Source organism: Pleurodeles waltl, chromosome 7, assembly GCF_031143425.1.
Source record: "Pleurodeles waltl isolate 20211129_DDA chromosome 7, aPleWal1.hap1.20221129, whole genome shotgun sequence".
NCBI lineage: Eukaryota > Metazoa > Chordata > Amphibia > Caudata > Salamandridae > Pleurodeles > Pleurodeles waltl.
In genome coordinates this window covers 84,537,558-84,551,614 of record NC_090446.1, presented here as the reverse complement: position 1 = coordinate 84,551,614, position 14,057 = coordinate 84,537,558, and the positions used below count along the sequence as shown (strand labels likewise).

The following is a 14,057-nucleotide window of genomic DNA, read 5'->3' as shown; positions in this document are numbered from 1 at the left end:
CCACAGGTTCCAGTTCTAGAGGGACAGCTCAGTGGGTTAATGCACCTGCCAGGGTTGATGCCCGTATAGCCTACACGTCCAAAATTCATCCCTCGTTTTATAGCTCAGTGAGTTAATGCACCCAACGCTGACACGTGTGTGAGCCTTTTGTGGCATAAACTCCAGTCTCAGTAAGATAGCTCAGTGGGTGAATGCACCTGTTGCCGGGTTTGGATCCTTAAGCTGATGGAGCTGGCCCCAACACGCCCCCCCACCCCCGTCAGTTACCAGCAGGTCTTGGGATAGAACCAGGCCCAGCCGACTCCGCCTTTCATCCGTAATAATAAATGGACACTAATTACTGAATCAGAAAGCAGCATTTCGGTTTGTAATCAAATTCGCCACAATTTCCTGCAGTCAATTGCCAACACAACAAGCACAAGCAAAACCAACCCTTACTGGTGTTGTAAAGTGAAAATAGTTTAGTGAGTCTCAGCGGCTCAGTCTGGGTAGCAGGGGTGCATCCTTCCGGAACACACGGGACCTCTGGAGCACGGGCAGCAGCTGTGCAAACTCCACAGCACACACTCGAAACATCTGGAGCATAAATGGCAGGAAACAAAACCACACACACACATCCAGCTCCACCACCCCCCTTCCCCGGCCACATCTGCGCCGCAACATCACAGTTTCTTCATCTCAGTCACAAGCAGACCTCTAATAAACTGATCGACACACAGAACTCTATACTGCAGAATTATTTTATCATATTCATTGGTGACATAGTTACAGCTGGAGTCAGAAACATAACAGTGCACAACAATTTGTGAATGGTTTTCACGAAACAGATGTATATAAAGAACATGATCGAGGGCATAGAACGCCATCACAAACGTCAAATAACTAGTGCTTAATTTGTGCCGGTGCTTGCAGGCGCTGGGCATCGACACTCATATTTGGGGGCTGGGACTTTGTTTTTCGTCAGACCCAGAGCAAAATAGAAAAGGGAGTAAACAAGGGAAAGAAAGGACACGTTGACACGTGCACACCCCACTCTTCGGCCTGAAATTACCCCCCCCCCCCCCCATCCCCCCCCGCCAGTCTACATTGGTGTTACACTGTACAATGACTTCTCCTCGAGCTTCCTACACACCAAAAGAGTGCCCTATGAACAAACCCCTCTCTGGCAGGGCCAGAGGAACTTGGAATTCAGGTCTACCATCTCTGCATACAACTCTCTGTCTCTAACTTTTAACAAGGAGCTTAAAAAGTGCTTTAAAGGCACTTGATTTAAAAGTCACAGATTATGACTGAGAACAAAGTTTAATCTCTTACTATCGATCAGTCTCAGCAGATGCCACCCCGCCCATCTCACTCTGAGAATCCCTCCCTTTCTATATCATCTTTACACCTCCTTTTGGTTCCACTTTCTCACTATTTCGGATCCTCCCCCCTCTCTTGCTTTTCTCCCACATTGGGCCCCTCTTGTTGGTGACCTCTTGTACTTCTGTTTGGTGACAGTGGTTGTTGTGACTGTGACATTATGATATGTGTACTATTTTCTGTAACTTATTTTTGTTCTTGTTCCAATAAGTTTGACATCTATGAAGTGCTTTATTTGTGCCGGTGCCCAACGTGCTGCCCAGACCCGCGGCTGGCGCTATAAAATGTATGCGCGCGACTAGCAGGGATTGGCGGTCCCCAATCCACACCAAGCCTCTTTAATTCACTACCAGGCACTCCCTGGCCTGCTATCTCACTCTTGCAGGTGTCTGCTTTCTCCCTCGGTGATGGATTTTCTATATTTCATTTCATCCGTCTTTTCGTTTTGTTTGTTTTTCCCTTTGTTGGTCCCAGCAAATGTCTGATTTGAAGAAATAAGTGCCGGTTCCTAAAATAAGTGCCGGTACCCTCCACCGGCAATTACCGGCTCAAATTAAGTACAGCATATATGGTACCTACCCCGTTGATGGCAAGCATGCCAGGCTGGCAGATGATTTATGGATGCTGGGAATGCTGATTTAGTATTCTAACTCAAGCTCTAGAATATTTGGGAAAAGAACAACTTTCCCCAAAATAGTCCAGTAGCTTTATATACTATTCCAGTTCCTCTTCTGGAATATTTTGTGAAAAATTAAAAAAATCCCCAGATCTGCTAAAAGGGTTGAAATGTTGTAATTCTGCATTGCCAGGAGGCGCCGCCCCCAATGTGCAGCTGAAGGGAAACAATACGCAACAAATTACTTTATGGGGCTGTGGGTCAGACCCAAAGCCTTTTTTGCTCGGGAACATTCAGCCATTGGCTTGAGGCATTTTCAATCACTTACTGGCCAAGGCAGGAGGGATTATTTTAATCAATGAGGTTCTGCACAACCATGGAAGGCGAGCTGATCAAAGTATCAGCAAAAAATGGAGAGTACAGAAAACATGGTTTATTAATTTTGTATTTCTGCTCCTGACCCATCATACTGCTCCTGCCTTGGTCATAGAATTATGTCTGCCTTCCCTTCTAAGGAGGGTATTTTTGACAAACCCAAGTAAGGGAGCCCTTAGGCTTTACAGGAACATAAACATCACACTGTGGCAATACGAAGGAAGGAGTAATGACCGCAGCATAACAGGTATATGTGCAGCCACATGTCTTGGCCAGTCTTAGCTTTTTATCCAACAGCACTTTGCATGCTGGGATTTATAATAATTTCTTATAGGAGTTAAAAGGAAACCACAGAACCCCGAATCCACCAAGCTGTTACCTAAAATAGGACTGACCTAAGGTGTTCCGAAGGATGCATGGCCTTCTACACTTTGGGGATGTCACTGAGTCCACAGATCACACTTTAGGTTGACTCTGAAACGTTGACATTTCTTCCCTTACACTCATCACATCTCCTAAAAGACATTCGTAAGGGTTTTCTGTATTTATGTGTTGAGTTTCATTGCAACTGCCTAGATTCTTCATCATGACATCAGAGTAAGGGATGCTTTTTAAATTATAAATTTAGTTCTGTTTTCTTTAAAAAGTCAAAACAGACTACGATCTTAATAACTGTTATTTCTGATCCCCCAAAAATGCACAGGGAGCCCCACCAAATGCTCGTTTACTCTAGTGAAAGAGAGAAGTACCCAGTTGAGTCAAAATTGCGAAATTGTCATCCAGATGAGAAGCCAGTGCAGAGCCGGTGTCAAGATAGTCCCTTCTTTCAAACACCTGATGTTAGGAGGCAGGAGACCCAGTCAACCACCACAAGGCACAGGTAGACCTTCCGCTTATCTGTTGGTCAGTATCCTTTACACACGAGTGGTACAAGATGGACCATCTGACTGAGTCCGCTTCACAGTAGTCTTAGTGGTTTCTCAGACTCTTATTTGTTCATCACAAAAGGTCCAATATATTTGAGCATTAAAAATGTCCTCTGAGGTTTCTTCCCTCTGAGTGGTTGAATGTCAGAATATCAATACCAAAAATGTAGTCTCACATAAATATTGTGGCCTAAATAAAGTTTACAAAAAAAAAAAAAACACTCCCAGATCGCTCCATTGGGTTTAGATTTTCTATTATAAACTCCAGCGGGTGATATTTTTGTCAACAAAATTGAGGGCGCAATACGTTAATCAGATGATATTTAGGCCACGCTATTGTGGTCCCACAGGGTGTGAGCACACCTTCTCTCATCTATCAATCATTTACTCTCTAGTCCTCTTTCATTAGTGTCTTACCATCAACACCATTCCTTTCCAGGACATCGAGACAAGGCCCTGCTCCTGCTGACTACTCACGCCTACATTGTGTCTACACGGTTTCTGATCAAGGTGTTATTGATGGCAGACTGGATCTTCCTGTCCCTGAAGATGTAGAGAAAGGGGTTGCTGGATGAACTGAGGATTCCAATGATGGTAGCTGCCAGGACCGCCCAGGAAGGAACAGAGCACTGGGGGCAGTAGAGTTTGGTCATGTTGAGCAGGTAGAATGGGATCCGGGTGATGGCCACTACAGCCACCTGTAGGGCCATGGTGGTGGCCATATTCCTCTGCTTGGAATAGAAGGTCTCGTTGCCACTCCCAGCACCCCTTCCATCAACAATGTCCTTCACTTTTTTGAAGATCATGAAGTAGAACGCGGAGATGATGAGCAAAGGCAGAAGGATGCAGAGGTAGAAGAGGATGTAGACTATGAACTCCAGATTCATAGTGATCTCGAAGGAACAAGCCACCCAGCACACTCCAGAATCCAGGAAGACATCTGTCACCATGGACGAAGATGAAGTGTTGGCGCTGACAAGAGACATAAGTTGTGGCAAGGTGTTGTAGCCACACATTGGAATCACAGCTATCATGATACCAAAGGACCAACAAGAGGCAAACTGGAGATTGGCACAACGGGAGGTGAACATGAAGTGGTATCTGAAGGGAAAAGAAGAAAAAGCAAAATAAGGATGAAAGGGGCTAGAGGTTCACTGCACCTAAAGTACATGCAAGGGTCCCAAGTCACACGGTGGGGCCAGACTGCTGGAGGAAGTTTATATCACTGCACTGCAAACAGTTATCCTACCATTTGTGATTCTTAACTAAATTTATAAAAATATTATAAAGTATACATTTCCTGCCAAAGTTTACACACATAACCCCTACATGCCCCTCCACAGTATATTTGGTTGCTCGAGAACATGTGAAAAATGTTTGCTTTCTAAATTGTATATCTATTTTAGGAGCCCTCTTATGCCTCGTGTAAAAGTAGTAATTTCCTTTATTGCAATTGTGCACTTGGTCTCTTAAGCGATTAGAATAAGAGATGGGGATCCTTATTGACCTGATGAATGCCCCTGGCTGATATCAGCACTAGAGAAGCAAGAAACATGTTGGCTCAACATGGATGCGTGGGTCATTAAACCCAAAGAGAATCCACCACACCACCTATCTGATTTCTTAACATACCTGGGGTACCCAATAATAAAGGGATATCATTGGGTTTACCTAAAGGTATTTTTAATTTGATTTAACTCACCTGGATACCTTGATTAACCAGTATATCTAATATCATGAACTCCCTCGCCTCGAGGTTGAGTCCGCCCTGGTAGTACCATCTTACAAGGGTGGGATGTTATGTTGATTTGTATCGTGCACTAATCACCCATGAGGGTACCCAAAGAAGAAGCATGTCACTAAATGTGGGTGAAGATTCCTTATCCAATATAACTGGCATGCGCATGTGGACAAGTAAGCATGTGTTACTCCAAAAAGTGATACATAGTCATTGCATAGAAGGTAAGCTTTGGCCTGAATTAGGCATTTCTTAAATGACCATTGCATCTTTTTGTAATATTAGATTACAAGTTCTGTTTATATCAGAAAGGACTCTGTAATGTAGTTGGTATTATTCCTGACACCCGGTGGGGGCTCTGTTATTACCGCTCTGGCATCTATCCCCAGTTCAGGCCATTACCATGACGACAAAGCCCTGTCTAGCTAGAGGAAGAGAGGACTCCCCAGCATTCCACTATGACCAATAATAGTAGTCCAGATTTCACCAGAGAAGATTCTCAAGTGTTCTAGGTATGACTTTGGACACATGCCCAGCTAGGGGGAAGAAGTACTACATTAGTCCCAATATGACATCTCACCCCAAGTTTAGATGGTTTTTCTTAAAAAAGAAATAGCATTGCAGTAAAAAAAGTAGAAAAATTGACACTTCAGCCATTCTCTGTCCATGCAACAACAGGTGATGTTCTAGTATTCCCACTTTTCTCATATAATGTCCAACTCCACAAATTTAAGTAATAGTGGAGTGGGCCCTTGACTCCTCCCAACAGGAAGTCTAATACCTGTCCATCAAACTGTCTTGTAGATACAGACATATTCCTTGTGTAAATATCCAAAACACATAAAGCTATTTACTAATGGTTTCCACTGTGAAAGATCTCATCCACTAGACCAGTAAACTGATTTGTCCCTTTCCAATATGGCTGCCAACCACCATTCCTATTTGTGGAACCCAGTATAGCTAATACCCAAGTCTACACAAGATGAGCCGACTGCAGAAAGCTCAAATGAGCCTCAGCCCTGTGAAGTATCCAAACATGATGCACAGCCTTGGTAATTTTGGCGTGGACACCCCATTATTCCTAAAAACAAATAACACTGTAATGAAATCAGTGGAACAATTGAGACTTCAGACAGCCTAACTAAAGTCAACTGGTGGTGGAATGATTAATTCAAGCAAATGCATGACTATGGAATGAAGAACCAACTATCACTATTCCCATTCATATATATATGTTTTTAGTGCAGTGGCATTCTTTCATGATGCTTAAGTGGGCATGCCAATATTTCCTATAATATGGTCAACCGAGTTCCCTAGCACACCTCCTCTGCTAAGAAAGTCACTACAATGGCTGTTTGGTGTGTACGCTCTTACGTAATCCTACAATGGAAGCCCCTTAAGCAGCCCCCTGAGGGTTGTGTGCACCAATATTCCCATTATGTGAAGCAGTTGTGACCAGGACCATCGGCTGATATTACAGAGATCTGGACAAGAAAGGAAGTCTGGAAGATCTGACCCACCTGGTTGGGAAGGCCACAGCACACCAGCGATGAGTGGCGATCAACAGGTGATGGAATGAGGACACAAGCGACCCGGCCAACGTGCCGCATGCCACAACAAGACATCCCTTGAAGGGCACGGACAGCTGCAGGCAGGTGAAGCTGAGCAGTGGCATGGCAAATAAACATTGTGCCACATCGGCCAAACCCATGGAGACCAGTGCAGCCGCGGTGAAGGAGCACCGGCGCTTCCACCAAAGGGCCTTCATCACAAGGCCATTGGCCAGGGTTATGAAGAGGACGAGCAGCACCGAGACTGAGAATCCCACAGCAGCGAAGACCTGGCGTCCCAACCCTTCAGAGTCTCGAAGGCTCCAGAATCTGTCGTGGCTTGAGGGCATCCGAAGATGGTCAAAGAGGCCAGCGTATGACATGGCAGTAGGTGCAGGTATCAGCCTTAGGTAGTCCAGCGGCTGCTGGGGGGAGATAAAATAAACATAATGCTGTAGCTTTTACAAACAAGAAATCAATTATCTAGTGACGTTAAGATAGTGGCTGGTATAACTTCATCCTGTCATTGTTCATGAGATGACAGTGTACAACTTGGCAATGGTCCCACACAGTCAGTTAGTTACGCTGATGGCCTCGAACAAGAGTGATCTTGAACATCAAGCAGGTGACCTAACTTTTGGGTGGTGCAGCCAGTTGGGTTTATTGAGCCAACACAAGTTTGAGTTGGCCAACTTTCAGAAACTTCAAACATTTTGTTAATGTGGAGAAAATTCTGTGGAGTTGAGTGGGAAGAGGATAGTGTATGCACCATCAACCTCTTTAGATCATGGCTGTTCTGTGGTTGAGGGCATCGTGTCAGTCATATTATAACTAAGGCTTCCGGTTTTCTGTTTTATACTGATTTTTATAGATAAATACAAACAGAAACCAATGTGTTTCCTGTCTGTATTTATCAGTAAAAGTGGAAAAATACTGAAAATTGTGCTTCTGATCTATGACTTTCCATGCTGTCTGTTGTGAATTCCAAGACAGCAGATTAGCAGATATGCAGCATGGGAAGTTACAAAACAGGTTATTTAAGTATAGGCATATGATAAAATATATTTGTAATAAATTGCTAATATTTACCTGTGGGTGTAGTGTTTTGCTATATTTGGCTGCTTAATTTGTTCAAAAAAGGACAGGCACCAAAGTATGAGTGCATGTCTACCAGTTAAATAAATGTGGAAATGTACAATTTTTTACTCCACTTATTTGAAAACCAGAAAATAAATATGGATAAATACTAATCAGAGGGTCAAAAAAATGTGTATGGATAAATACAGACAGTTGTTAAAAAACATAAATACAATAAAACCGGGAGCCCTCATTATAACCATTTAGGCTGCTGCCAAGGACTATACCAGTTGTTAAAGGGCCTGACCCTGAATTATAGGCAAGTGAGGGCTTATAACAAGAGAAAGGACCTTTAACAACCGGTATAGCCAAAGGCAGAAGGGCTATGAGGCTATTAGAACATTCAGATTACTGAGGGTAGAATGTTCTACATTAAAAAGCTAGAAACACAAAGACACACATTGGGATGTAGGAACCGGAGGTTAATTCCAGCCATTATTCGCCAACCAACGGATCTCTCAACATGTCAGTGTTCTAATTGTGGTTACAATGTTTTTCTCTGCTTAGAACATGAACTAAACTGCATACTTTGGTTCAAGTAGGCAAAAGATTTAGGAAGGGGGTTGTAACTACTTCTATTTGCATGCAATAGTGGCATTAAGTTGGATTCACGAAGAGCGAGAGTGGGGAAGGGATGTAGAGGGGCCTCAGGGGGAGGAGAGACAGTGGGCGTGGCAGATGAGATAGCTTGCAGGAGAGATCCACAGAGGTACCACAGGAATGAGAACGAGAGCTGGACCAGATTGATGAATGACGAGCATGTGAAAGGGGGACTGGGATACAGAGGCGAAGAAGTGAGTGACTAAGGGTAGAGTGCAAGGTTAGGAGAAACCAGGCCAGACAATGCAAAGACTGGGGTGGGGGAAGACTAGAGTGGGAAGGTAAAAAAGTGGGGATAGATCTAAATGGAGGAAGAAATTATAACTCACAGGTATGCAATAGAGACATGATAATGCCTTGACGAGCAGTCAATAACAGAAACCGCTGGACTGGGACACGTCCCTCAACTTTCTATTTCAGCACCTCCCATCGACCAAGATGGTTTTAGGATTCAAGCATGTCCCTAAAATGGAAAGTTCCACTTACCTAACAAAGGTCCCTCTCACTTTCCCGCCAAAAGAGCAGTCATCGAGAGAGACCGCTGAAGGAGACGGAGGATGTTTCAAGGCCCAGGGGAGGGGCGTTGGTGTCCACCGCCCCACCCGCCTGTTTCAGGGTCTGGGGCCAGGTCCAGCTGGTTCTAAGTTTCTCTGTTTCGTGTCTGTAGGTAGGACAGAGAGAGTAAGCGAGGTTACAAGGTGAGAGGATCTGCGCAGTAAGTCAATATTGGAAGAACATAGGAGAGCGAACAAAAATTTCCCAAAGAAGCGAGGGATCCAGGAAGTTGGAGTCACGTGTGTTTGCTGGGAGGACAGCTGCTTTTGTTATCTTGCGCTGTACGCTATCTATGTGTGGACAGGGGCAATTAATAATAATCTGTCATCGTCTTTGCACGAGTGTCAGGGTGAAGAGTGGAAAATAGGAACTCTGCTGCAGAGGAGCCATCACAAGCTCTTTGATGCCGCCTCGATTCCAGACCCTGCTATCATGAAGTAGGTGCATATCACAACACTTGGTGCATGCGTACTGTTGGACCTGGCTTTTTGACAGGGACATCCCCAAACTTTTTGCCTCCTTCCTCCTATTTTTTCTGACCTGTTGTTGTTGGCTTTTGACCTCTGGGCACTTTACCACTGCTAAACAGTGCTAAAGTGCATATGCTCTCTGTGTAAATTGTACTACTGATTGGTTTATCCATGATTGACTATTTAATTTACTTGTAAGTCCCTGGTAGAGTGCACTACATGTGCCTAGGGCAGGTAGATTAAATGCTACTAGTGGGCCTGCAGCACTGGTTGTGCCACCCACCTCAGTAGCCCCTTAACCTTGTCTCAGGCCTGCCATTGCAAGGCCTGTGTGTGCAGTTTCACTGCCACTTCGACTTGGCATTTAAAGGTATTTGCCAAGCCTAGAACTCCCCTTTTTCTATACATAAGTCACCCCTAATGTGCGCCGTAGGTAACCCCTAGAGCAGGGTGCTGTGTGGGTAAAAGGCAGGACATGTACTTGTGTGGTTATATGTCCTGGTAGTGTAAAACCCCTAAATTCGTTTTCACACTACTGTGAGGCCTGCTCCCTTCATAGGCTGACATTGGGGCTGCTCTCATACATTGTTGAAGTGGCAGCTGCTGATCTGAAAGGAGCAGGAAGGTCATATTTAGTATGGCCAGAATGGTAATATAAAATCCTGCTGAATGGTGAAGTCGGATTTAATATTACTATTCTAGAAATGCCACTTTTAGAAAGTGAGCATTTCTTTGCACTAAAATCTTGTTGTGCCCTTCAATCCACGTCTGGCTAGGTTTAGTTGACAGCTCCTTGTGCATTCACTCAGACACACCCCAAACACAGGGTACTCAGCCTCACTTGCATACATCTGCATTTTGAATGGGTCTTCCTGGGCTGGGAGGGTGGAGGGCCTGCCCTCACACAAAGGACTGCCACACCCCCTACTGGGACTCTGGCAGACAGGATTGAGCTGAAAGGGGGCTTGGTGCATTTCTTAGAGACTCTTTGAAGTCACCCCCACTTCAAAGGCACAACTTAGTATAAAACAGGGCCTCTGCCCTACCTCATCAGACACTTGCTGGAGAAGAAACCTGAACCAGAAACTACATCCTGCCAAGAAGAACTGCCTGGCTGCTCAAAGAACTCACCTGTCTGCTTTCTACAAAGGACTGCTGCCTTGCTGTTGCCCTGCTGCCTTGCTGAACTCTTGTCTGGCTGTGAAAGTGCTCTCCAAGGGCTTGGATAGAGCTTGCCTCCGGTTCCTTGAAGTCTCAGGACCAAAAAGACTTCTCTCTTCCTCTTGGACGCTCTGTGCGCTGAACTTTTCGACGCACAGCTTGTTCCGCGGCAAGAAAAACACCGCACACCGACGCTGATCAACGCGACGTCTTCGGGACGACCGAAACTTTGACGCACGGCCTCGCAAGGACAACGCCGCCCGACTTTCCAGGAGAAATCGACGCGACGCCTGCCGTGAGATCAAAACTTTGACGCACGGCCTCGCAAGGACAACGCCGCCCGACTCCGCCGGAGAAATCGACGCGACGCCTGCCGTGAGATCGAAACTTCGACGCGCAGCCCCGCAGAACGACGCGCAGCCGGAAAACAAGCAGGAAAATCCACGCACAGGCCCGGGACATCTGGTACTCCCCGCAAACCACAGTAAGAGACTGTCCGCGCGCCGGAAAACGACGCCCGACTCCCCGTGTGGAAAATAACGACGCAAGTCCGTGTGTGCTGAGGAGAAATCGACGCACACACCAGTTTTCCACGCACCTCTTCTCCTGTGGCCCTCTGAGGAGATTTTCCACCAGAAACCAGGTCCTTTTGTTTGAAAGAGACTTTGTTTATTTTCTAAATACTGTGTGGTGTATTTTTGTGGTGTTATGCTATGGTGTTGTATGATTTATTGCACAAATGCTTTACACATTGCCTTCTAAGTTAAGCCTGACTGCTCGTGCCAAGCTACCGGAGGGTGAGCACAGGCTGATTTTGGATTGTGTGTGACTTACCCTGACTAGAGTGAGGGTTCTTGCTTGGACAGAGGGCAATCTGACTGCCAACCAAAAACCCCATTTCTAACATTGGTGATCAGCGGTGAGGATAGGACTTGTGTTTGTGCAGTGACATACAGTAGCTAAGTATTTCACTACCTACCCACAGTTGTAGGTCAACTTGATTTTTCATCTTTTTCGCTTTTGGTTCTCTGATGTCCTCCTGGATATACTATTGATATTTTGGACTTTGGATTTTGGTTCTTGCCAGTAAGACTTTGTCAGCAATGAGATTGCTTACCTACTCATTCTTTGTGCCTACTGACCACCTCACTGAGGCTGACCTAAGGAAGCTTTGCAGAAAATGGGGCCTTCCTGTAGCAAGGAGATCTACTAAGGCGGAGATGCTACATGCCTACATAGTCTGGGGGGAAGAAAGATGGGCAGAGAGAGAGGCAGCAAGAAACCAAATGACTAAGTACCCCTCAGATGAGGAGGAGGACTACTCACACGAGGAGGAAGACTACTCAGATGAGGAAAGAGAACTAGGGGGAGATGAAGGGCTCCTAGCTCTACAGCGGTGTATGGAAGAGCTAGATGAGCAGCTTGAAAGGGCTGAGGCAGCAAGTCTCTTAGCCCTGGAAGAAGAAAAGATTGCAGCTCAAGAGCTGAGCTGTAAAGAGCTGAAACTGGAGGCCGGAAGGGCTGAGTCCAGTTCAGATGGTGGCAGCAAAAATCTTGCATCCAGTACTGCTGAAGAAGGGCACAAGCCCAGAGATGTGGTGCCCAACTTTAAGAAGGGAGTTGACACACCCCAGGCGGTTCAAGGGTATGAGGTAGTTCCCGTTATGCACAGGGTCCCTGAGAAGGATTGGGGAACTGGCACAGGGAGTCATATTCCTACTGGGGGGAGGGACACTTTACTGACTCTAGCAGAGAGTGACAGAGAAAAGGGTTCCCCCCTGGTGGACGTCCTGGATATAGAGTGTAGAGACATCCCAGAAGAGTATGGGTTGAGTGTCAGGGACAGACAGATACTGTCTCACCAGTCTCAGGAGGGTGAAGTAGAGTGCTTTTCCAAGGTTGAGTTACTGGGTGGTTGGGTAAAGGGTACTGTGGTTAATACATGTGAAGGGCAGAATGATGTAATTGCTGGAGAGCATATGTCTGGTCCTTATTTTCCAGAGCTACGCCAACACCAGGTGGAGTGTGAGTTCTCTGACCCCAGGGAACTTACAATGGAGGCAGACTTCTGGGTGAGTACCAGAGAGTCTGAAGAGGCATTTGGGGGTGCTCCTGAAGGGAGTGGTCTAGGTGGTTCCCAACCGAGTGTGGTGGGAAAGGATTGTAGTGTCCCAGGTAGGTCCCAGGTCCTAGAGGGTTCCATGAGGGAACACCAGGAGGGAAGCCTAGCCTGTACCGTAGGGCCACCTTTTGAGGGAAGCCCCGCAGTGTCAGAAGAACTTGGGGGTGTGACTGTAGCCAGCATCCCAACAGTTCTGGTGTCTGGCAGTACCCCTCCTAGTGAGGGGGTGCAGAAGTCCAGACATAGGGTTGAGAGGGGGTTGCAGACCCCAGTGGAGGACCTTGAGAGTCAGGGGACAGCTCTGAGAGCAGAGCCCCCCAGGAATGACCCAGGTGAAACCGTTTCTGGTTTGGGGGAAACCCAGACTCTGCCGGATGGGCAGAGGTCGGGAGACCTGTGCCAACCAGACTCTTGTGTGACCCTTGGGGACGGTATGTCCCTTGTGGGGGGTGAGAGTGCCCCCCAGGAAGTCCTGGCATGCCAGGCAAAGATTCAACCTCAGGGTGGTGACTCTAGGTTGGATACCCAGGTTCAGAGGTTAAACTCTGACCTGGTGGGAGGTAGATGTGCCTCCCAAGAAGTCCTGCTGTGCCAGGCAATTGTCCAACCTCAGGGTGTTGACTCTGGGTTGGATGACCAGGTTCAGAGGTTAAACTCTGACCTGGTGGGGGGTAGGTGTGCCCCCCAGAAAGTCCTGGCGTGCCAGGCAATTGCCCAACCTCAGGGTGGTGACCCTGGGTTGGGGAACCAGGCTCAGAGGTTAAACTCTGACCTGGTGGGAGGTAGGTGTGCCTCCCTGGAAGCCCTGGCCTGCCAGGCAATGGTTCAACTCCAGGGTGGTGACTCTGGATTGGCTAACCAGGTTCAGGGGATAAACTCTGACCTGTTGGGGGGTAGGTGTGCCCCCCAGAAAGTCCTGGTGTACCAGGCAGTGGTCCAACCGCAGAGTGCTGACTCTGGGTTGGAGAACCAGGTTCAGAGGTTAAACTCTGACCTGGTGGGGGGTAGGTGTGCTCCCCAGAAAGTCCTGGCGTGCCAGGGAATTGTTCAACCTCAGGGTGGTGACCCTGGGTTGGAGAACCAGGTTCAGAGGTTAACCTCTGACCTGGTGGGAGGTAGGCGTGCCTCCCAGAAAGTCCTGGTGTGCCAGGCAGTTGGCCAACCTCAGGGTGGTGACTCTGGATTGGATACCCAGGTTCAGAGGTTAAACTCTGACCTGGTGGGGGGTAGGTGTGCCCCCCAGAAAGTCCTGGCGTGCCAGGCAATTGCCCAACCTCAGGGTGGTGACCCTGGGTTGGGGCACCAGGTTCAGAGGTTAAACTCTGACCTGGTGGGAGGTAGGTGTGCCTCCCTGGAAGTCCTGGTGTACCAGGCAGTTGTCCAACCTCAGGGTGCTGACTCTGGGTTGGATAACCGGGTTCAGAGGTTAAACTCTGACCTGGTGG

The 14,057-nt window shown here is 47.0% G+C and overlaps 1 protein-coding gene across 1 annotated transcript; it reads right to left on the bottom strand.

Annotated features, from left to right (window-relative positions):
• Positions 1-3,758: 3,758 nt before the first annotated feature.
• On the bottom strand, positions 3,759-6,950 carry LOC138246848 (adenosine receptor A1-like). Its single transcript, XM_069201603.1, has 2 exons — positions 6,538-6,950; positions 3,759-4,380 (listed from the first exon to the last, which is right to left on the bottom strand). The coding sequence occupies exons 1-2, from the start codon at positions 6,948-6,950 to the stop codon at positions 3,759-3,761; spliced, it is 1,035 nt and encodes a 344-aa protein (XP_069057704.1).
• Between the last annotated feature and the right edge of the window lie 7,107 nt (positions 6,951-14,057).